The following is a 25,649-nucleotide window of genomic DNA, read 5'->3' as shown; positions in this document are numbered from 1 at the left end:
CACCCAGCCAGCCCGGCACCCTTCATTACCACCTCTTAGCACACACTCCCAGCCAGCCCGGCACCCTTCATTACCACCTCTTAGCACACACTCCCAGCCAGCCCGGCACCCTTCATTACCACCTCTTAGCATACACACCCAGCCAGCCCGGCACCCTTCATTACCACCTCTTAGCACACACCCCCAGCCAGCCTGGATGCCAGCACCCTGAGAAGGTAATTAGAGGCGCTGAGCACCCCTGTATATAAGGCCCCTCGATGTTTCACTCTTTTTGAGCCGGGTAAAGAGGGATTACAAGCATAAAATAAGATATATTTATTGTGTTCAGTGTGTGACTCAGAAGGAGCCATCTTTAAAACACCCTCCCATACCACATCCAGTCACGTCTCTCACCACAGTCAGCCAATTACAGACAGCCTAAGCCCCAGCCTATAAATAAATAGTTGCAGAAGGGCGTGTCAGTGGCTGCACAAGCTCAGCCAATCACAGGACAGGATCCCGGGGGGGGGGGGGTGTCCGGAGTTGTACGAGCTCAGCCAATCACTGGACAAGATCCCGGGGGGGGGGGGGGTGTTCGGGGTTGTTGAGCTCAGCCAATCACAGGACAGGATCCCGGGGCGGGGGGAGGGGCGGGGTGTCCGGGGTTGTACGAGCTCAGCCAATCAAAGGACAGTATCCATGCTCATGCCTCAAATTTCTGGTAAATTGATTCGACGTAAAGAAGAACTTTCTGCCAATCAGGACCCTGCATCTGGAGCATGTGATCGGGGGTCTGCCAGGAAGAGATAGAGAGGAAGTGAGAGATGGGAGTGGGTGGGTGTTGGATGAGAGGGGTGGAAGTGAGAGATGGGAGTGGGTGGGTGGGGGATAAGAGAGATGGAAGTGAGAGATGGGAGTGGGTGGGTGGGGGATGAGAGGGGTGGTGGATGAGAGAGAGAGGGGTGGGTGGGGGGAGGTGAGAGGGGTGGGTGGGGGGTTGAGAGGAGGGGTGGGTGGGTTAGGTGTGAGAGGGGTGGGTGGGGGGAGGTGAGAGAGGCGTGGGTGGGGGGAGGTGAGAGAGGCGTGGGTGGGGGGATGAGAGGAGGGGTGGGTGGGTTAGGTGAGGGGTGGGTGGGAGGTGAGAGAGGGGTTTAGGTGAGAGTGGTGGGTGGGGGGGGTGGGAGGTGAGAGTGGTGGGTGGGGGGGGGGTGGGAGGTGAGAGAGGGGTGGGTGGGGGGGTGGAAGGTGAGAGAGGGGGGTGGGAGGTGAGAGAGGGAGAGTGGGAGGTGAGAGAGGGGTGGGGGGGGGGAGGTGAGAGAGGGGTGGGGGGAGGTGAGAGAGGGGTGGGTGGGGGGATGAGAGGAGGGTGGGTGGGTTAGGTGAGAGAGGGGAGGGTGGGAGGTGAGAGAGGGGTGGGTGGGGGGAGGTGAGAGAGGAGTGGGTGGGGGGATGAGAGAAGGATGGGTGGGTTAGGTGAGAGAGAGGTGAGGGGATGGGGGATAATCTGTAACTCACCAGCAGGGCGGGTATCCCCACACTCTCCCCCACCTGGAATGCCAGCTGCAGATTCTTTCTCTGTAACAGGGAGAGTCCAGTCAGTGAGGGAGGGGGGGGGGGGATTAGGTGGTGGTTCACCGTAGATAGTGTGGGAGATTAGTTAGTTTGGGGGGGTTAGTTAGTGTGAGGGGTTTGTTAGTGTGGGGGTCAGTTAGTGTGGGGGGTAGTTAGTGGGGGAGGTTAGTTAGTGTAGCAGGGTAGTTAGTGTGGGAGGTTAGGTTTTGTGGGGGTTATTTAGTGTGGGTAGTTAGATAGTGTAGCAGGGTAGATAGTGTGGGAGGTTATTTAATGTGATGGATTAGTTAATGTGGGAGGTTAGTTAGTATGGGAGGTTGGTTAGTGTGGGAGGTAAGTTAGTGGGGGATGTTAAATAGTGTGGTTGCTTGGGTAGTGTGGGGGGTTAGTTAGTGTGGGGGGTTAGTGTGGGGGGTTAGTTAGTGTGGGGGGTTAGTTAGTGTGGGGAGTTAGTTAGTGTGGGGAGTTAGTTAGTGTGGGGAGTTAAACAATGTGGGGAGTTAGTTAGTGTGGGGGGTTAGTTAGTGTGGGGGGGTTAGTGCGTGTGGGGAGTTAGTTAGTGTGGGGAGTTAGTTAGTGTGGGGAGTTAGTTGGTGTGGGGAGTTAGTTAGTGTGGGGAGTTAGTTAGTGTGGGAAGTTAAACAACGTGGGAGTGTTAGTTAGTGTGGGGAGTTAGTTAGTGTGGGAAGTTAAACAACGTGGGGGTGTTAGTTAGTGTGGGGAGTTAGTTAGTGTGGGAAGTTAAACAACGTGGGGGTGTTAGTTAGTGTGGGGAGTTAGTTAGCGTGGGGAGTTAGTTAGTGTGGGAAGTTAAACAACGTGGGGGTGTTAGTTATTGTGGGGAGTTAGTTAGTGTGGGAAGTTAAACAACGTGGGGGTGTTAGTTAGTGTGGGGAGTTAGTTAGTGTGGGGAGTTAGTTAGTGTGGGGAGTTAAACAACGTGGGGGTGTTAGTTAGTGTGGGGAGTTAGTGTGGGAAGTTAAACAACGTGGGGAGTTAGTTAGTGTGGGGAGTTAGTTAGTGTGGGAAGTTAAACAACGTGGGGGTGTTAGTTAGTGTGGGGTGTTAGTTAGAGTGGGGAGTTAGTTAGTGTGGGGGTGTTAGTTAGTGTGGGGTGTTAGTTAGTGTGGGGAGTTAGTTAGTGTGGGGGTTAGTTAGTGTGGGGAGTTAGTTAGTGTCGGGAGTTAGTTAGTGTGGGGAGTTAGTGTGGGGGTTAGTTAGTGTGGGGAGTTAATTAGTGTGGGGTGTTAGTTAGTGTGGGGAGTTAGTTAGTGTGGGGGTTAGTTAGTGTGGGGAGTTAGTTAGTGTGGGGTGTTAGTTAGTGTGGGGAGTTAGTTAGTGTGGGGTGTTAGTTGGTGTGGGGAGTTAGTGTGGGGGTTAGTTAGTGTGGGGAGTTAGTTAGTGTGGGGAGTTAGTTAGTGTGGGGAGTTAGTTAGTGTGGGTGTTAGTTAGTGTGGGGAGTTAGTTAGTGTGGGTGTTAGTTAGTGTGGGGAGTTAGTTAGTGTGGGGAGTTAGTTAGTGTGGGGAGTTAGTTAGTGTGGGGGTTAGTTAGTGTGGGGAGTTAGTTAGTGTGGGGTGTTAGTTAGTGTGGGGAGTTAGTTAGTGTGGGGTGTTAGTTAGTGTGGGGAGTTAGTTAGTGTGGGGGTTAGTTAGTGTGGGGAGTTAGTTAGTGTGGGGAGTTAGTTAGTGTGGGGAGTTAGTTAGTGTGGGGTGTTAGTTAGTGTGGGGAGTTAGTTAGTGTGGGGGTTAGTTAGTGTGGGGAGTTAGTTAGTGTGGGGAGTTAGTTAGTGTGGGGAGTTAGTTAGTGTGGGTGTTAGTTAGTGTGGGGAGTTAGTTAGTGTGGGGAGTTAGTTAGTGTGGGGGTTAGTTAGTGTGGGGAGTTAGTTAGTGTGGGGAGTTAGTTAGTGTGGGTGTTAGTTAGTGTGGGGAGTTAGTTAGTGTGGGGAGTTAGTTAGTGTGGGGGTTAGTTAGTGTGGGGAGTTAGTTAGTGTGGGGAGTTAGTTAGTGTGGGTGTTAGTTAGTGTGGGGAGTTAGTTAGTGTGGGGAGTTAGTTAGTGTGGGGAGTTAGTGTGGGGGTTAGGGTTAGATATGATTGCAATTGTCCTGGAAGAAGAATCACAGTTCTGTTCTTCCCCCTTTTTGCAGCTCTGCCCCCTGCTGGCCCTTTAAGCAGCAGCACTTTCCCTGCAGGGATATGGACACATTAGTTACTTTCTCTATCTCCTGGCCTCCTGGAAGTGGTTGCTATGACAACCCCTGTTATTCCCCTGCGCATAGTGGACTGTCCCATTACCCCCTGCGCACAGTGGACTGTCCCATTACCCCCTGCGCACAGTGGACTGTCCCATTACCCCCTGCGCACAGTGGACTGTCCCATTACCCCCTGCGCACAGTGGACTGTCCCATTACCGCCTGTTCATAGTGGACTGTCCCATTACCCCCTGTGCATAGTGGACTGTCCCATTACCCCCTGCACACAGTGGACTGTCCCATTACCCCCTGCGCACAGTGGACTGCCCCATTACCCCCTGCGCACAGTGGACTGTCCCATTACCCCCTGCGCACAGTGGACTGTCCCATTACCCCCTGCGCACAGTGGACTGTCCCATTACCCCCTGCGCACAGTGGACTGTCCCATTACCCCCTGCGCACAGTGGACTGCCCCATTACCCCCTGCGCACAGTGGACTGTCCCATTACCCCCTGTGCATAGTGGACTGTCCCATTACCCCCTGCGCACAGTGGACTGTCCCATTACCCCCTGTGCATAGTGAACTGTCCCATTACCCCCTGCGCACAGTGGACTGTCCCATTACCCCCTGCGCACAGTGGACTGTCCCATTACCCCCTGCGCACAGTGGACTGCCCCATTACCCCCTGCGCACAGTGGACTGTCCCATTACCCCCTGTGCACAGTGGACTGCCCCATTACCCCCTGCGCACAGTGGACTGCCCCATTACCCCCTGCGCACAGTGGACTGCCCCATTACCCCCTGCGCACATTGGACTGCCCCATTACCCCCTGCGCACAGTGGACTGCCCCATTACCCCCTGCGCACAGTGGACTGTCCCATTAACCCCTGCGCACAGTGGACTGTCCCATTACCCCCTGCGCACAGTGGACTGTCCCATTACCCCCTGCGCACAGTGGACTGCCCCATTACCCCCTGCGCACAGTGGACTGCCCCATTACCCCCTGCGCACAGTGGACTGTCCCATTAACCCCTGCGCACAGTGGACTGTCCCATTACCCCCTGTGCATAGTGGACTGTCCCATTAACCCCTGCGCACAGTGGACTGTCCCATTACCCCCTGCGCACAGTGGACTGCCCCATTACCCCCTGCGCACAGTGGACTGTCCCATTACCCCCTGCGCACAGTGGACTGTCCCATTACCCCCTGCGCACAGTGGACTGTCCCATTACCCCCTGCGCACAGTGGACTGCCCCATTACCCCCTGCGCACAGTGGACTGCCCCATTACCCCCTGCGCACAGTGGACTGTCCCATTAACCCCTGCGCACAGTGGACTGTCCCATTACCCCCTGTGCATAGTGGACTGTCCCATTAACCCCTGCGCACAGTGGACTGTCCCATTACCCCCTGCGCACAGTGGACTGTCCCATTACCCCCTGCGCACAGTGGACTGTCCCATTACCCCCTGCGCACAGTGGACTGTCCCATTACCCCCTGCGCACAGTGGACTGCCCCATTACCCCCTGCGCACAGTGGACTGTCCCATTACCCCCTGCGCACAATGGAATGTCCCATTACCCCCTGCGCACAGTGGACTGTCCCATTACCCCCTGCGCACAGTGGACTGTCCCATTACCCCCTGCGCACAGTGGAGTGTCCCATTACCCCCTGCGCACAGTGGACTGTCCCATTAACCCCTGCGCACAGTGGACTGTCCCATTACCCCCTGCGCACAGTGGAGTGTCCCATTACCCCCTGCGCACAGTGGACTGTCCCATTAACCCCTGCGCACAGTGGACTGTCCCATTACCCCCTGCGCACAATGGAATGTCCCATTACCCCCTGCGCACAGTGGACTGTCCCATTACCCCCTGCGCACAGTGGAATGTCCCATTACCCCCTGCGCACAATGGAATGTCCCATTACCCCCTGCGCACAGTGGACTGTCCCATTACCCCCTGCGCACAGTGGACTGTCCCATTACCCCCTGCGCACAGTGGACTGTCCCATTAACCCCCGCCTGTATTCCCAGTGCACATGAGAAGTGTTACAGTTGTAGGCAGGTAAAGGGAACATATACGCAGGAAACGCGGGGGGGGTTTGGGGGGGTTTGGGGGGGTCACTTTATTTTCTACACGTATAATCCCGGGTCCCTGGCTTATGTGGCAAGCAGGGACCCCACGGTTTCAGGGGTAACCAGATGGGCTTAAACCTTGTATAGCCTGGTTACCCTCTCCTGTCACATTGTGGGAGGTTAGTTAGTGTGGGAGGTTAGTTAGTGTGGGAGGTTAGTTAGTGTGGGATGTTAGTTAGTGTTGGGGGGTTAGTTAGTGTGGAAGGTTAGTTAGTGTGGGATGTTAGTTAGTGTTGGGGGGTTAGTTAGTGTGGGAGGTTAGTTAGTGTGGGAGGTTAGTTAGTGTTGGGGGGTTAGTTAGTGTGGGAGGTTAGTTAGTGTGGGAGGTTAGTTAGTGTGGGATGTTAGTTAGTGTGGGAGGTTAGTTAGTGTTGGGGGGTTAGTTAGTGGGGGAGGTTAGTAAGTGGGGGTTAGTGTGGGAGGTTAGTTAGTGTGGGATGTTAGTTAGTGTTGGGGCTTAGTAGGGGGTTGTTAGTGGGGGAAGTTAGTTAGTGAGGGGTTAGTTAGTGTGGGAGATTAGTTGGTGTAGGGGGGTTAGTTTGTGTAGCAGTGTAGTGTGGGTGGTTAATTAGTGTGGTGGGGTTAGTTAGTGTGTAGGGTTTGTTAGTGTGGGGGGTTAGTTTGTGTGGGGGTTAGTTTGTGTGGGATGTTAGTTAGTGCGGGGGTTAGTTAGTGTTGGGGGTTAGTTATTGTAGGGGGTTATTTAGTGTGTGTGGGGGGTTAGTTAGTGTGGGGGAGTTAGTTAGTGTGGGGGTTAGTTAGTGTGGGAGGGTTAGTTAGTGTGGGGGAGTTAGTGTGGGTGTTAGTTAGTGTGGGGGTGTTAGTTAGTGTGGGAGTGTTAGTGTGGGGGGGGTGTTAGTGTGGGGGGTTAGTTAGTGTGGGGGAGCTGGTTAGTGTGGGGGAGTTGGTTAGTGTGGGGGAGTTGGTTAGTGTGGGGGAGTTGGTTAGTGTGGGGGAGTTAGTGTGGGGGGTTAGTTAGTGTGGGGGAGTTAGTTAGTGTGGGGGGTTAGTTAGTGTGGGTGAGTTAGTTAGTGTGGGGGGTAAGTTAGTGTGGGGGTTAGTTAGTGTGGGGTAGTTAGTTAGTGTGGGAGGGGGAAGAGGGGGATATGAGGATTTTATAGTTGCAGGCACTGGCTGATTGGGTGCTGTGTGGGGTTACCTTCTCCAGGGGGCGGAGCTGTGTGTAGGTGAGGCACTGCGGGAGGTAGGAGTCCAGCAGAGCGCAGAACGCCATCCCGTCCACCCAGGAGGAGCTGAAGTTTGTAATTACCACGTGCTGCGGGAAACCACCGGCTAGATCAGTCACTGCAGAGCATCTCACACTGCAGAGCAACTCACACTACAGAGCATCTCGCACTGCAGAGCTTCTCACACACACTGCAGAACATCTCACACTGCAGAGCATCTCGCACTGCAGAGCATCTCTCACACGCTGCAAAACATCTCACACTGCAGAGCCTCTCACACACACTACAGAGCATCTCACACTGCAGAGCAACTCGCACTACAGACCATCTCACACCCACTACAGAGCATCACACTGCAGAGCCTCTCTCACACGATGCAGAGCATCTCACACTGTAGAGCCTCTTACACACGCTGCAGAACATCTCACTGCAGACATTTCACACTGCAGTCTGTCACACACACTGCAGAGTATCTTAACTGCAGAGCCTCTCACACTGGAGATCATTTCACACCCACTGCAGAGCCTCTCACACTGCAGAGCCTCTCACACTGTAGAGCATTTCACACCCACTGCAGAGCATCTCACACTGTAGAGCATTTCACACCCACTGCAGAGCATCTCACACTGTAGAGCTTCTCACACTGCAGAGCATTTCACACCCACTGCAGAGCATCTCACACTGTAGAGCTTCTCACACTGCAGAGCATTTCACACCCACTGCAGAGCCTCTCACACTGTAGAGCTTCTCACACTGCAGAGCATTTCACACCCACTGCAGAGCATCTCACACTGCAGAGCATTTCACACCCACTGCAGAGCCTCTCACACTGTAGAGCTTCTCACACTGCAGAGCATTTCACACCCACTGCAGAGCCTCTCACACTGTAGAGCTTCTCACACTGCAGAGCATTTCACACCCACTGCAGAGCCTCTCACACTGTAGAGCTTCTCACACTGCAGAGCATTTCACACCCACTGCAGAGCCTCTCACATTGCAGAGCCTCTTCCCCCCATCACCTTGTACCCGCAGGTCCTGTCCTGGGCCCAGCGCAGAAACACCCCCCTCTTAGACCCCCCGTACCGACGGAAGAAAGACCCCGAATCCTCATTCAGATTCTCACTGCAGGCAGGACGGGATATAGGGTCAGAGACGGGATATAGGGTCAGAGACGGGATATAGGGTCAGACGGGATATAGGGTCAGAGACGGGATATAGGGTCAGAGACGGAATATAGGGTCAGAGACGGGATATAGGGTCAGAGACGGGATATAGGGTCAGAGACGGGATATAGGGTCAGAGACGGGATATAGGGTCAGAGACGGGATATAGGGTCAGAGACGGGATATAGGGTCAGAGACGGGATATAGGGTCAGGGACGGGATATAGGGTCAGAGACGGGATATAGGGTCAGAGACGGGATATAGGGTCAGGGACGGGATATAGGGTCAGGGACGGGATATAGGGTCAGAGACGGGATATAGGGCCAGAGACGGGATATAGGGTCAGAGACGGGATATAGGGTCAGAGACGGGATATAGGGTCAGAGACGGGATATAGGGTCAGAGACGGGATATAGGGTCAGGGACGGGATATAGGGTCAGAGACGGGATATAGGTTCAGAGAGGGGATATAGGGTCAGAGACGGGATATAGGTTCAGAGACGGGATATAGGGTCAGAGACGGGATATAGGGTCAGAGACGGGATATAGGGTCAGGGACGGGATATAGGGTCAGAGACGGGATATAGGGTCAGAGACGGGATATAGGGTCAGAGACGGGATATAGGGTCAGGGACGGGATATAGGGTCAGAGACGGGATATAGGGTCAGAGACGGGATATAGGGTCAGAGACGGGATATAGGGTCAGGGACGGGATATAGGGTCAGAGACGGGATATAGGTTCAGAGAGGGGATATAGGGTCAGAGACAGGATATAGGTTCAGAGACGGGATATAGGGTCAGAGACGGGATATAGGGTCAGAGACGGGATATAGGGTCAGAGACGGGATATAGGGTCAGGGACGGGATATAGGGTCAGAGACGGGATATAGGTTCAGAGAGGGGATATAGGGTCAGAGACGGGATATAGGTTCAGAGACGGGATATAGGGTCAGAGACGGGATATAGGGTCAGAGACGGGATATAGGGTCAGAGACGGGATATAGGGTCAGGGACGGGATATAGGGTCAGAGACGGGATATAGGGTCAGAGACGGGATATAGGGTCAGAGACGGGATATAGGGTCAGAGACGGGATATAGGGTCAGAGACGGGATATAGGGTCAGAGACGGGATATAGGGTCAGAGACGGGATATAGGGCCAGAGACGGGATATAGGGTCAGGGACGGGATATAGGGTCAGAGACGGGATATAGGGTCAGAGACGGGATATAGGGTCAGAGACGGGATATAGGGTCAGGGACGGGATATAGGGTCAGGGACGGGATATAGGGTCAGAGACGGGATATAGGGTCAGGGACGGGATATAGGGTCAGAGACGGGATATAGGGTCAGGGACGGGATATAGGGTCAGAGACGGGATATAGGTTCAGAGAGGGGATATAGGGTCAGAGACGGGATATAGGTTCAGAGACAGGATATAGGGTCAGAGACGGGATATAGGGTCAGAGACGGGATATAGGGTCAGAGACGGGATATAGGGTCAGGGACGGGATATAGGGTCAGAGACGGGATATAGGTTCAGAGAGGGGATATAGGGTCAGAGACGGGATATAGGTTCAGAGACGGGATATAGGGTCAGAGACGGGATATAGGGTCAGAGACGGGATATAGGGTCAGAGACGGGATATAGGGTCAGGGACGGGATATAGGGTCAGAGACGGGATATAGGGTCAGAGACGGGATATAGGGTCAGAGACGGGATATAGGGTCAGAGACGGGATATAGGGTCAGAGACGGGATATAGGGTCAGAGACGGGATATAGGGCCAGAGACGGGATATAGGGTCAGAGACGGGATATAGGGTCAGAGACGGGATATAGGGTCAGAGACGGGATATAGGGTCAGAGACGGGATATAGGGTCAGGGACGGGATATAGGGTCAGAGACGGGATATAGGGTCAGAGACGGGATATAGGGTCAGAGACGGGATATAGGGTCAGAGACGGGATATAGGGTCAGGGACGGGATATAGGGTCAGAGACGGGATATAGGTTCAGAGAGGGGATATAGGGTCAGAGACGGGATATAGGTTCAGAGACGGGATATAGGGTCAGAGACGGGATATAGGGTCAGAGACGGGATATAGGGTCAGAGACGGGATATAGGGTCAGGGACGGGATATAGGGTCAGAGACGGGATATAGGTTCAGAGAGGGGATATAGGGTCAGAGACGGGATATAGGTTCAGAGACGGGATATAGGGTCAGAGACGGGATATAGGGTCAGAGACGGGATATAGGGTCAGAGACGGGATATAGGGTCAGGGACGGGATATAGGGTCAGAGACGGGATATAGGGTCAGAGACGGGATATAGGGTCAGAGACGGGATATAGGGTCAGAGACGGGATATAGGGTCAGAGACGGGATATAGGGTCAGAGACGGGATATAGGGTCAGAGACGGGATATAGGGCCAGAGACGGGATATAGGGTCAGAGACGGGATATAGGGTCAGAGACGGGATATAGGGTCAGAGACGGGATATAGGGTCAGAGACGGGATATAGGGTCAGGGACGGGATATAGGGTCAGAGACGGGATATAGGTTCAGAGAGGGGATATAGGGTCAGAGACGGGATATAGGGTCAGGGACGGGATATAGGGTCAGAGACGGGATATAGGGTCAGAGACGGGATATAGGGTCAGGGACGGGATATAGGGTCAGGGACGGGATATAGGGTCAGAGACGGGATATAGGGCCAGAGACGGGATATAGGGTCAGAGACGGGATATAGGGTCAGAGACGGGATATAGGGTCAGAGACGGGATATAGGGTCAGAGACGGGATATAGGGTCAGGGACGGGATATAGGGTCAGAGACGGGATATAGGTTCAGAGAGGGGATATAGGGTCAGAGACGGGATATAGGTTCAGAGACGGGATATAGGGTCAGAGACGGGATATAGGGTCAGAGACGGGATATAGGGTCAGAGACGGGATATAGGGTCAGGGACGGGATATAGGGTCAGAGACGGGATATAGGGTCAGAGACGGGATATAGGGTCAGAGACGGGATATAGGGTCAGAGACGGGATATAGGGTCAGGGACGGGATATAGGGTCAGAGACGGGATATAGGGTCAGAGACAGGATATAGGGTCAGAGACGGGATATAGGGTCAGGGACGGGATATAGGGTCAGAGACGGGATATAGGTTCAGAGAGGGGATATAGGGTCAGAGACGGGATATAGGTTCAGAGACGGGATATAGGGTCAGAGACGGGATATAGGGTCAGAGACGGGATATAGGGTCAGAGACGGGATATAGGGTCAGGGACGGGATATAGGGTCAGAGACGGGATATAGGTTCAGAGAGGGGATATAGGGTCAGAGACGGGATATAGGTTCAGAGACGGGATATAGGGTCAGAGACAGGATATAGGGTCAGAGACGGGATATAGGGTCAGAGACGGGATATAGGGTCAGGGACGGGATATAGGGTCAGAGACGGGATATAGGGTCAGAGACGGGATATAGGGTCAGAGACGGGATATAGGGTCAGAGACGGGATATAGGGTCAGAGACGGGATATAGGGTCAGAGACGGGATATAGGGCCAGAGACGGGATATAGGGTCAGAGACGGGATATAGGTTCAGAGAGGGGATATAGGGTCAGAGACGGGATATAGGGTCAGAGACGGGATATAGGGTCAGGGACGGGATATAGGGTCAGAGACGGGATATAGGGTCAGAGACGGGATATAGGGTCAGAGACGGGATATAGGGTCAGGGACGGGATATAGGGTCAGAGACGGGATATAGGGTCAGGGACGGGATATAGGGTCAGAGACGGGATATAGGGTCAGGGACGGGATATAGGGTCAGAGACGGGATATAGGTTCAGAGAGGGGATATAGGGTCAGAGACGGGATATAGGTTCAGAGACGGGATATAGGGTCAGAGACGGGATATAGGGTCAGAGACGGGATATAGGGTCAGAGACGGGATATAGGGTCAGGGACGGGATATAGGGTCAGAGACGGGATATAGGTTCAGAGAGGGGATATAGGGTCAGAGACGGGATATAGGTTCAGAGACGGGATATAGGGTCAGAGACGGGATATAGGGTCAGAGACGGGATATAGGGTCAGAGACGGGATATAGGGTCAGGGACGGGATATAGGGTCAGAGATGGGATATAGGGTCAGAGACGGGATATAGGGTCAGAGACGGGATATAGGGTCAGAGACGGGATATAGGGTCAGAGACGGGATATAGGGTCAGAGACGGGATATAGGGTCAGAGACGGGATATAGGACCAGAGACGGGATATAGGGTCAGAGACGGGATATAGGGTCAGAGACGGGATATAGGGTCAGAGACGGGATATAGGGTCAGAGACGGGATATAGGGTCAGGGACGGGATATAGGGTCAGAGACGGGATATAGGGTCAGAGACGGGATATAGGGTCAGAGACGGGATATAGGGTCAGAGACGGGATATAGGGTCAGGGACGGGATATAGGGTCAGAGACGGGATATAGGTTCAGAGAGGGGATATAGGGTCAGAGACGGGATATAGGTTCAGAGACGGGATATAGGGTCAGAGACGGGATATAGGGTCAGAGACGGGATATAGGGTCAGAGACGGGATATAGGGTCAGGGACGGGATATAGGGTCAGAGACGGGATATAGGTTCAGAGAGGGGATATAGGGTCAGAGACGGGATATAGGTTCAGAGACGGGATATAGGGTCAGAGACGGGATATAGGGTCAGAGACGGGATATAGGGTCAGAGACGGGATATAGGGTCAGGGACGGGATATAGGGTCAGAGACGGGATATAGGGTCAGAGACGGGATATAGGGTCAGAGACGGGATATAGGGTCAGAGACGGGATATAGGGTCAGAGACGGGATATAGGGTCAGAGACGGGATATAGGGCCAGAGACGGGATATAGGGCCAGAGACGGGATATAGGGTCAGAGACGGGATATAGGGTCAGAGACGGGATATAGGGTCAGAGACGGGATATAGGGTCAGGGACGGGATATAGGGTCAGAGACGGGATATAGGGTCAGAGACGGGATATAGGGTCAGAGACGGGATATAGGGCCAGAGACGGGATATAGGGTCAGAGACGGGATATAGGGTCAGAGACGGGATATAGGGTCAGGGACGGGATATAGGGTCAGAGACGGGATATAGGGTCAGAGACGGGATATAGGGTCAGAGACGGGATATAGGGTCAGAGACGGGATATAGGGTCAGAGACGGGATATAGGGTCAGGGACGGGATATAGGGTCAGGGACGGGATATAGGGTCAGGGACGGGATATAGGGTCAGAGACGGGATATAGGGTCAGAGACGGGATATAGGGTCAGAGACGGGATATAGGGTCAGAGACGGGATATAGGGTCAGAGACGGGATATAGGGTCAGGGACGGGATATAGGGTCAGGGACGGGATATAGGGTCAGAGACGGGATATAGGGTCAGAGACGGGATATAGGGTCAGAGACGGGATATAGGGTCAGAGACGGGATATAGGGTCAGAGACGGGATATAGGGTCAGAGACGGGATATAGGGTCAGAGACGGGATATAGGGTCAGAGACGGGATATAGGATCAGAGACGGGATATAGGTTCAGAGACGGGATATAGGTTCAGGGACGGGATATAGGGTCAGAGACGGGATATTGGGTCAGAGACGGGATATAGGGTCAGGGACGGGATATAGGGTCAGAGACGGGATATAGGGTCAGAGACGGGATATACGGTCAGGGACGGGATATAGGGTCAGAGAGGGGATATAGGGTCAGAGAGGGGATATAGGGTCAGAGACGGGATATAGGGTCAGAGACGGGATATAGGGCCAGAGACGGGATATAGGGTCAGAGAGGGGATATAGGGTCAGAGAGGGGATATAGGGTCAGAGAGGGGATATAGGGTCAGAGACGGGATATAGGGTCAGAGACGGGATATAGGGTCAGAGACGGGATATAGGGTCAGAGACGGGATATAGGGTCAGAGACGGGATATAGGGTCAGAGACGGGATATAGGGTCAGAGACGGGATATAGGGTCAGAGACGGGATATAGGGTCAGAGACGGGATATAGGGTCAGAGACGGGATATAGGGTCAGAGACGGGATATAGGGTCAGAGACGGGATATAGGGTCAGAGACGGGATATAGGGTCAGAGACGGGATATAGGGTCAGAGACGGGATATAGGTTCAGAGACGGGATATAGGGTCAGAGACGGGATATAGGGTCAGGGACGGGATATAGGGTCAGGGACGGGATATAGGGTCAGAGACGGGATATAGGGTCAGAGACGGGATATAGGGTCAGAGACGGGATATAGGGTCAGAGACGGGATATAGGGTCAGAGACGGGATATAGGGTCAGAGACGGGATATAGGGTCAGGGACGGGATATAGGGTCAGAGACGGGATATAGGGTCAGAGACGGGATATAGGGTAAGAGACGGGATATAGGGTCAGGGACGGGATATAGGGTCAGGGACGGGATATAGGGTCAGAGACGGGATATAGGGTCAGAGACGGGATATAGGGTCAGAGACGGGATATACGGTCAGAGACGGGATATAGGGGCAGAGACGGGATATAGGTTCAGGGACGGGATATAGGGTCAGGGACGGGATATTGGGTCAGAGACGGGATATAGGGTCAGGGACGGGATATAGGGTCAGAGACGGGATATAGGGTCAGAGACGGGATATACGGTCAGGGACGGGATATAGGGTCAGAGAGGGGATATAGGGTCAGAGAGGGGATATAGGGTCAGAGACGGGATATAGGGTCAGAGACGGGATATAGGGCCAGAGACGGGATATAGGGTCAGAGAGGGGATATAGGGTCAGAGAGGGGATATAGGGTCAGAGAGGGGATATAGGGTCAGAGACGGGATATAGGGTCAGAGACGGGATATAGGGTCAGAGACGGGATATAGGGTCAGAGACGGGATATAGGGTCAGAGACGGGATATAGGGTCAGAGACGGGATATAGGGTCAGAGACGGGATATAGGGTCAGAGACGGGATATAGGGTCAGAGACGGGATATAGGGTCAGAGACGGGATATAAGGTCAGAGACGGGATATAGGGTCAGAGACGGGATATAGGGTCAGAGACGGGATATAGGGTCAGAGACGGGATATAGGTTCAGAGACGGGATATAGGGTCAGAGACGGGATATAGGGTCAGAGACGGGATATAGGGTCAGGGACGGGATATAGGGTCAGAGACGGGATATAGGGTCAGAGACGGGATATAGGGTCAGAGACGGGATATAGGGTCAGAGACGGGATATAGGGTCAGAGACGGGATATAGGGTCAGAGACGGGATATAGGGTCAGAGACGGGATATAGGGTCAGGGACGGGATATAGGGTCAGAGACGGGATATAGGGTCAGAGACGGGATATAGGGTAAGAGACGGGATATAGGGTCAGGGACGGGATATAGGGTCAGGGACGGGATATAGGGTCAGAGACGGGATATAGGGTCAGAGACGGGATATAGGGTCAGAGACGGGATATACGGTCAGAGACGGGATATAGGGGCAGGGACGGGATATAGGGTCAGAGACTGGATATAGGGTCAGAGACGGGATATAGGGTCAGAGACGGGATATAGGGTCAGAGACGGGATATACGGTCAGGGACGGGATATAGGGTCAGAGACGGGATATAGGGTCAGAGACGGGATATAGGGTCAGAGACGGGATATAGGGCCAGAGACGGGATATAGGGTCAGAGACGGGATATAGGGTCAGAGACGGGATATAGGGTCAGGGACGGGATATAGGGTCAGAGACGGGATATAGGGTCAGAGACGGGATATAGGGTCAGAGACGGGATATAGGGTCAGAGACGGGATATAGGGTCAGGGACGGGATATAGGGTCAGAGACGGGATATAGGGTCAGAGACGGGATATAGGGTCAGAGACGGGATATAGGGTCAGAGACGGGATATAGGGTCAGAGACGGGATATAGGGTCAGAGACGGGATATAGGGTCAGAGACGGGATATAGGGTCAGGGACGGGATATAGGGTCAGAGACGGGATATAGGGTCAGAGACGGGATATAGGGTCAGAGACGGGATATAGGGTCAGAGACGGGATATAGGGTCAGAGACGGGATATAGGGTCAGAGACGGGATATAGGGTCAGGGACGGGATATAGGGTCAGAGACGGGATATAGGGTCAGAGACGGGATATAGGGTCAGAGACGGGATATAGGGTCAGAGACGGGATATAGGGTCAGAGACGGGATATAGGGTCAGGGACGGGATATAGGGTCAGGGACGGGATATAGGGTCAGAGACGGGATATAGGGTCAGAGACGGGATATAGGGTCAGAGACGGGATATAGGGTCAGAGACGGGATATAGGGTCAGAGACGGGATATAGGGTCAGAGACGGGATATAGGGTCAGGGACGGGATATAGGGTCAGAGACGGGATATAGGGTCAGGGACGGGATATAGGGTCAGAGACGGGATATAGGGTCAGAGACGGGATATAGGGTAAGAGACGGGATATAGGGTCAGGGACGGGATATAGGGTCAGGGACGGGATATAGGGTCAGAGACGGGATATAGGGTCAGAGACGGGATATAGGGTCAGAGACGGGATATACGGTCAGAGACGGGATATAGGGGCAGAGACGGGATATAGGTTCAGGGACGGGATATAGGGTCAGGGACGGGATATTGGGTCAGAGACGGGATATAGGGTCAGGGACGGGATATAGGGTCAGAGACGGGATATAGGGTCAGAGACGGGATATACGGTCAGGGACGGGATATAGGGTCAGAGAGGGGATATAGGGTCAGAGAGGGGATATAGGGTCAGAGACGGGATATAGGGTCAGAGACGGGATATAGGGCCAGAGACGGGATATAGGGTCAGAGAGGGGATATAGGGTCAGAGAGGGGATATAGGGTCAGAGAGGGGATATAGGGTCAGAGACGGGATATAGGGTCAGAGACGGGATATAGGGTCAGAGACGGGATATAGGGTCAGAGACGGGATATAGGGTCAGAGACGGGATATAGGGTCAGAGACGGGATATAGGGTCAGAGACGGGATATAGGGTCAGAGACGGGATATAGGGTCAGAGACGGGATATAGGGTCAGAGACGGGATATAAGGTCAGAGACGGGATATAGGGTCAGAGACGGGATATAGGGTCAGAGACGGGATATAGGGTCAGAGACGGGATATAGGTTCAGAGACGGGATATAGGGTCAGAGACGGGATATAGGGTCAGAGACGGGATATAGGGTCAGGGACGGGATATAGGGTCAGAGACGGGATATAGGGTCAGAGACGGGATATAGGGTCAGAGACGGGATATAGGGTCAGAGACGGGATATAGGGTCAGAGACGGGATATAGGGTCAGAGACGGGATATAGGGTCAGAGACGGGATATAGGGTCAGGGACGGGATATAGGGTCAGAGACGGGATATAGGGTCAGAGACGGGATATAGGGTAAGAGACGGGATATAGGGTCAGGGACGGGATATAGGGTCAGGGACGGGATATAGGGTCAGAGACGGGATATAGGGTCAGAGACGGGATATAGGGTCAGAGACGGGATATACGGTCAGAGACGGGATATAGGGGCAGGGACGGGATATAGGGTCAGAGACTGGATATAGGGTCAGAGACGGGATATAGGGTCAGAGACGGGATATAGGGTCAGAGACGGGATATACGGTCAGGGACGGGATATAGGGTCAGAGACGGGATATAGGGTCAGAGACGGGATATAGGGTCAGAGACGGGATATAGGGCCAGAGACGGGATATAGGGTCAGAGACGGGATATAGGGTCAGAGACGGGATATAGGGTCAGGGACGGGATATAGGGTCAGAGACGGGATATAGGGTCAGAGACGGGATATAGGGTCAGAGACGGGATATAGGGTCAGAGACGGGATATAGGGTCAGGGACGGGATATAGGGTCAGAGACGGGATATAGGGTCAGAGACGGGATATAGGGTCAGAGACGGGATATAGGGTCAGAGACGGGATATAGGGTCAGAGACGGGATATAGGGTCAGAGACGGGATATAGGGTCAGAGACGGGATATAGGGTCAGGGACGGGATATAGGGTCAGAGACGGGATATAGGGTCAGAGACGGGATATAGGGTCAGAGACGGGATATAGGGTCAGAGACGGGATATAGGGTCAGAGACGGGATATAGGGTCAGAGACGGGATATAGGGTCAGGGACGGGATATAGGGTCAGAGACGGGATATAGGGTCAGAGACGGGATATAGGGTCAGAGACGGGATATAGGGTCAGAGACGGGATATAGGGTCAGAGACGGGATATAGGGTCAGGGACGGGATATAGGGTCAGGGACGGGATATAGGGTCAGAGACGGGATATAGGGTCAGAGACGGGATATAGGGTCAGAGACGGGATATAGGGTCAGAGACGGGATATAGGGTCAGAGACGGGATATAGGGTCAGAGACGGGATATAGGGTCAGGGACGGGATATAGGGTCAGAGACGGGATATAGGGTCAGAGACGGGATATAGGGTCAGGGACGGGATATAGGGTCAGAGACGGGATATAGGGTCAGAGACGGGATATAGGGTCAGAGACGGGATATAGGGTCAGGGACGGGATATAGGGTCAGGGACGGGATATAGGGTCAGAGACGGGATATAGGGTCAGAGACGGGATATAGGGTCAGAGACGGGATATAGGGTCAGAGACGGGATATAGGGTCAGAGACGGGATATAGGGTCAGAGACGGGATATAGGGTCAGAGACGGGAGATAGGGTCAGAGACGGGAGATAGGGTCAGAGACGGGATATAGGTTCAGAGATGGGATATAGGGTCAGAGACGGGATATAGGGTCAGAGACGGGATATAGGGTCAGGGACGGGATATAGGGTCAGAGACGGGATATAGGGTCAGAGACGGGATATAGGGTCAGAGACGGGATATAGGGTCAGAGACGGGATATAGGGTCAGAGACGGGATATAGGGTCAGAGACGGGATATAGGGTCAGAGACGGGATATAGGGTCAGGGACGGGATATAGGGTCAGAGACGGGATATAGGGTCAGAGACGGGATATAGGGTCAGAGACGGGATATAGGGTCAGGGACGGGATATAGGGTCAGAGACGGGATATAGGGTCAGAGACGGGATATAGGGTCAGAGACGGGATATACGGTCAGAGACGGGATATAGGGGCAGGGACGGGATATAGGGTCAGAGACTGGATATAGGGTCAGAGACGGGATATAGGGTCAGAGACGGGATATAGGGTCAGAGATGGGATATAGGGTCAGAGACGGGATATACGGTCAGGGACGGGATATAGGGTCAGAGACGGGATATAGGGTCAGAGACGGGATATAGGGTCAGAGACGGGATATATGGTCAGGGACGAGATATAGGGTCAGAGAGGGGATATAGGGTCAGAGACGGAATATAGGGTCAGAGACGGGATATAGGGTCAGAGACGGGATATACGGTCAGGGACGAGATATAGGGTCAGAGAGGGGATATAGGGTCAGAGACGGGATATAGGGTCAGAGACGGGATATACACTGGCGACACACTTTATTCGAGCTCGGCTAGTCCCACGAATTCGGGTATACCCGGGTGTATTGAGGTTTGTGACTGTTTTCTGCCCGAGTGCATTGAGGTATTTTCCAAGCAGGGATTGAAGCATTTTATTCCCGCTGGCTGCAATACTGCACAGTATATATATATATACTGCATTACAATTCATGAATTTATGCCATCTGGTAGACACGCATAGCATTGCAGCCTATTAAATCCTAATCATTATCATTTAACAGATCAGCCGCCCGTCAGCCAGGCATGAACCCAGGCTGGGAAGGCAAACGCAACGGGGCTTGTCAGAGGTGAGGAGCGGCGCATTCCAGGTATCTGCCAGGTACATACTGGGTATTTGCTCGAATAAAGTGTGTCGGTGCAGTAGGGTCAGAGACGGGATATAGGGTCAGAGACGGGATATAGGGTCAGAGACGGGATATAGGGTCAGAGAGGGGATATAGGGTCAGAGACGGGATATAGGGTCAGAGACGGGATATAGGGTCAGAGACGGGATATAGGGTCAGAGATTGGATATAGGGTCAGAGACGGGATATAGGGTCAGAGACGGGATATAGGGTCAGAGACGGGATATAGGGTCAGAGACGGGATGTAGGGTCAGAGACGGGATATACGGTCAGGGACGAGATATAGGGTCAGAGAGGGGATATAGGGTCAGAGACGGGATATAGGGTCAGAGACGGGATATAGGGTCAGAGACGGGATATAGGGTCAGAGATGGGATATAGGGTCAGAGACGGGATATAGGGTCAGAGACGGGATATAGGATCAGGGACGAGATATAGGATCAGGGACGAGATATTGGGTCATGAACGAGATATAGGGTCATGGACGGGATATAGGGTCAGGGATGAGATATAGGGTCAGAGAGGGGATATAGGGTCAGAGAGGGGATATAGGGTCAGAGAGGGGATATAGGGTCAGAGACGGGATATAGGGTCAGAGATGGGATGTAGGGTCAGAGACGGGATGTAGGGTCAGAGACGTGATATATATGGTCAGGGACGAGATATAGGGTCAGGGACGGGATATACAGTCAGGGACGAGATATAGGGTCAGAGACGGGATATAGGGTCAGAGACGGGATATAGGGTCAGAGACGAGATATAGGGTCAGAGACGGGATATAGGGTCGGAGACGGGATATAGGATCAGGGACGAGATATAGGGTCAGAGACGAGATATAGGGTCATGGATGAGATAAAGGGTCATGGACGAGATATAGGGTCAGAGACAGGATATAGGGTCAGGGATGAGATATAGGGTCAGAGACGGAATATAGGGTCAGAGACGGGATATAGGGTCAGAGACGGGATATAGGGTCAGAGACAGGATATAGGGTCAGGGATGAGATATAGGGTCAGAGACGGAATATAGGGTCAGAGACGGGATATAGGGTCAGAGACGGGATATAGGGTCAGAGACGGGATATAGGATCAGGGACGAGATATAGGGTCAGAGACGAGATATAGGGTCATGGATGAGATATAGGGTCATGGACGAGATATAGGGTCAGAGACAGGATATAGGGTCACGGATGAGATATAGGGTCAGAGACGGAATATAGGGTCAGAGACGGGATATAGGGTCAGAGATGGGATATAGGGTCAGAGATGGGATATAGGGTCAGAGACGGGATATAGGCTCAGGAACGAGATATAGGTTCAGAGATGGAATATAGGGTCAGAGAGGGGATATAGGGTCAGGGACGGGATATAGGGTCAGAGATGGGATATAGGGTCAGACGGGATATAGGGTCAGAGATGAGATATAGGGTCAGAGACGAGATATAGGCTCAGGAACGAGATATAGGGTCAGAGATGGAATATAGGGTCAGAGAGGGGATATAGGGTCAGGGACGGGATATAGGGTCAGAGACGGGATATAGGGTCAGGGACAAGCTATATAGGGTTACAGTGAGTATATATAGTAATTACAAGAGGATGGGGAGGTCAGAGCTGGCCGGGTGTAATTAGACCCTTGTATGGACACGGTGTATCAGGTACAGTGGCATAATTTCAGTGTAAGGGGCCCTCGTGGCTGTGTCACGTGGTGGCGTGGCCCCATGGTGACGGGGTGTCACAATGGAGGAGGGTCGCTCACTGCCCCGGCAATCAGATTCATTGGGGAAGAGTGCGGGACCGCGGTGACCGCTTGGGGGGAGGGTCCTGATTCCCTTTGGGCCCCCGGGAGGCGCCCGGGCGGTAATTTCGCCACCGGTCGGGTATATAGGGTTACAATGCGTATATATAGTCATTACATTGGGTATATAAGGGAACTCACGTGGCTTTGGACTCATTTAATAGGGTTTCCAGACTGCCTCGTCTCTCTCTGCGAGATGAACCCGGCCCTGCGGGAGACGGACACAGATATAATAATGGAGGGGGTGTATATATCTGTACAGGAGGGGGTAAGATTCTGATAGAGCATACATAGTTACAGTTACATAGTTACAGTTACATAGTTACACAGTTACATAGTTACACAGTTACATAGATACATAGTTACAGTTACATAGTTACAGTTACATAGTTACACAGTTACAGTTACATAGTTACAGTTACATAGTTACAGTTACATAGTTACACAGTTACATAGTTACACAGTTACATAGTAGATGAGGTTGAAAAGAGACGTACGTCCATCAAGTTCACCTATGCTAAATTTAGACGACAGATACTGTATCCTATATCTATACTTACTTATTGATCCAGAGGAAGGCAAACACAAAACCCCAGTGTTATATCATCCAATGATATCTCATAAGGGGAAAAATAAATTCCTTCCTGACTCCAAGAATTGGCAATCGGATTAATCCCTGGATCAGCATCCTTCCATGTTTACTTATTTGGTATATCCCTGTATACCTTTCCTATCTAAAAAGATGTCCAACCTTTTTTTTAACAAATCTATTGTATCTGCCATCACAGTCTCCATGGGTAGATAATGAATCCCACATTGTAACTGCCCTTACTGTAAAGAACCATTTCCTTTGTTGCTGGTGAAATCTCCTTTCCTCCAACCTTAAGGGATGGCCCAGAGTCCTTTGTACTGCCCGTGGGATGAATAGTTCTTTTGAAAGCTCCTTGTATTGTCCCTGAATATATTTGTATATAGTTATCATATCCCCTCTTAGACGCCTCTTTTCTAATGTAAATAAATCCAATTTAGCTAGCCTCTCCTCATAAGTTAGATTGTCCATCCCCTTTATTAATTTGGTGGCTCTTCTCTGCACTCTCTCTAGTTCCATAATGTCTTTTCTTAGGATTGGTGCCCAAAATTGTACTCCATATTCAAGATGTGGTTTTACTAATGCTTTGTAAAGGGGCATAATTATGTTTACTTCCCTTCCATCCATTGCCCGTTTGATGCAAGATAAGATCTTGTTTGCCTTTGCAGCTACTGCCTGACTTTGGGAACGTTTGCTCACTCCCCCTATATGTGTGTATATATATATACTGTATTTCTATATAATGCAATGTATACATAGATACACAAGTTCTGTGTCACCTGTTTCCTGGGAGGGGGCGTGTGCGGTGGGGGGAACGCTCAGCAGGCTACTGGACTTCATAATTGTGTCCTGTAATGAGAAGTGAAAGGTGACAGAGGTGAGAGGTCGGGAAGGTGAGAGGTCGGGAAGGTGAGAGGTCAGGGAGGTGAGAGGTCAGGAGAGGTCGGGGAGGTGAGAGGTCGGGGAGGTGAGAGGTCGGGGAGGTGAGAGGTCGGGGAGGTGAGAGGTCGGGCAGGTTAGAGGTCGGGAGGGTGAGAGGTCGGGAGGGTGAGAGGTCGGGGGGGTGAGAGGTCAGGAGGTGAGAGGTTGGGGAGGTGAGAGGTCGGGGAGGTGAGAGGTCATTCGGCAAGGTGAGAGGTCGGGGAGGTGAGAGGTCGGGGAGGTGAGTAGTCGGGGAGGTGAGAGGTCGGGGAGGTGAGAAGTCGGGGAGGTGAGAGGTCGGGGAGGTGAGAGGTCGGGGAGGTGAGAAGTCGGGGGAGGTGAGAGGTCGGGGAGGTGACAGGTCGGGGAGGTGAGAGGTCGGGGAGGTGAGAGGTCGGGGAGGTGAGAAGTCGGGGAGGTGAGAAGTCGGGGAGGTGAGAGGTCGGGGAGGTGAGAGGTCGGGGAGGTGAGAGGTCGGGGAGGTGAGAAGTCGGGGAGGTGAGAGGTCGGGGAGGTGACAGGTCGGGGAGGTGAGAGGTCGGGGAGGTGAGAGGTCGGGGAGGTGAGAAGTCGGGGAGGTGAGAAGTCGGGGAGGTGAGAGGTCGGGGAGGTGAGAGGTCGGGGAGGTGAGAGGTCGGGAGGTGAGAAGTTGGGGAGATGAGAGGTCGTTCGGGAAGGTGAGAGGTCGGGGAGGTGAGAGGTTGGGGAGGTGAGAGGTCGTTCGGGGAGGTGAGAGGTCGTTCGGGGAGGTGAGAGGTCGGGGAGGTGAGAGGGCGGGGATGTGAGAGGTCGGGGAGGTGAGAAGTCGGGGAGGTGAGAGGTCGGGGAGGTGAGAGGTCGGGGAGGTGAGAAGTCGGGGAGGTGAGAGGTCGGGATGTGAGAGGTCGGGGAGGTGAGAGGTCGATCGGGAAGGTGAGAGGTCGAGGAGGTGAGAGGTCGGGGAGGTGAGAGGTCGGGGAGGTGAGAGGTCGGGGAGGTGAGAGGTCGGGGAGGTGAGAGGTCGGGGAGGTGAGAAGTCGGGGGGTGAGAGGTCGGGGAGGTGAGAAGTCGGGGAAGTGAGAGGTCGGGAGGAGTGAGAAGTCGGGGAGGTGAGAGGTCGGGGAGGTGAGAAGTCGGGGAGGTGAGAGGTCGGGGAGGTGAGAGGTCAAGGAGGTGAGAGGTCGGGGAGGTGAGAGGTCGTTCGGGAAGGTGAGAGGTCGGGGGAGGTGAGAGGGCGGGGATGTGAGAGGTTGGGGAGGTGAGAAGTCGGGGAGGTGAGAGGTCGGGGAGGTGAGAGGTCGGGGAGGTGAGAAGTCGGGGAGGTGAGAGGTCGGGGATGTGAGAGGTCGGGGAGGTGAGAGGTCGATCGGGAAGGTGAGAGGTCGAGGAGGTGAGAGGTCGGGGAGGTGAGAGGTCGGGGAGGTGAGAAGTCGGGGAGGTGAGAGGTCGGGAGGTGAGAGGTCGGGGAGGTGAGAAGTCGGGGGGGTGAGAGGTCGGGGAGGTGAGAAGTCGGGGAAGTGAGAGGTCGGGGAGGTGAGAAGTCGGGAGGTGAGAGGTCGGGGAGGTGAGAAGTCGGGGAGGTGAGAGGTCGGGGAGGTGAGAGGTCGGGGAGGTGAGAGGTCGTGAGGTGAGAAGTCGGGGAAGTGAGAGGTCGGGGAGGTGAGAGGTCGGGAGGTGAGAGGTCGGAGAGGTGAGAGGTCGGGGAGGTGAGAGGTCGGGGAGGTGAGAGGTCGGGGAGGTGAGAGGTCAGAGAGGTGAGAGGTCGGAGAGGTGAGAGGTCGGGGAAGTGAGAGGTCGGGGAGGTGAGAAGTCGGGGAGGTGAGAGGTTGGGGAGGTGAGAAGTCGGGGAGGTGAGAGGTTGTTCGGGGAGGTGAGAGGTCGTTCGGGGAGGTGAGAGGTCGGGGAGGTGAGAGGTCAGAGCTATGTCTGTACCCGCGGGGACAGGATGACCCCACGGGGAAGGCTGTGATAACCTTGGGTGGAGCCATTAGTAGTGACCGGGTCTCTCCAATCCACAGGGTCAGATCTGTGTGAGGAGAAGGGTGTTATAAGGGGGGATCAGTTCTTGTTATAGGGGTCCTCACTCCCCATCAAATCTTCTCCTCTTTTCCCAAGCACATAATCTTCCAGCACCCCTCCCTTTCAACCTGAATATCCCCCCTGCCCATGTTACCTACCCCATCTGTCCA

General features: G+C 53.6%; 1 protein-coding gene across 1 annotated transcript; it reads right to left on the bottom strand.

Moving 5' to 3' along the window:
- Positions 1-299: 299 nt before the first annotated feature.
- On the bottom strand, positions 300-25,486 carry LOC142475648 (cytospin-A-like; the record flags this gene model as incomplete). Its single annotated transcript, XM_075581421.1, has 7 exons — positions 300-772; positions 1,495-1,554; positions 7,039-7,155; positions 8,086-8,188; positions 22,113-22,179; positions 23,340-23,409; positions 25,393-25,486. Coding segments are annotated over 7 exons (601 nt in total), but the record flags the coding sequence as incomplete, so codon positions are not given.
- Positions 25,487-25,649: the final 163 nt, after the last annotated feature.

This window comes from Ascaphus truei, unplaced genomic scaffold (assembly GCF_040206685.1).
Source record: "Ascaphus truei isolate aAscTru1 unplaced genomic scaffold, aAscTru1.hap1 HAP1_SCAFFOLD_1302, whole genome shotgun sequence".
Classification (NCBI taxonomy): domain Eukaryota; kingdom Metazoa; phylum Chordata; class Amphibia; order Anura; family Ascaphidae; genus Ascaphus; species Ascaphus truei.
This window is presented reverse-complemented; position numbering and strand designations above follow the sequence as displayed.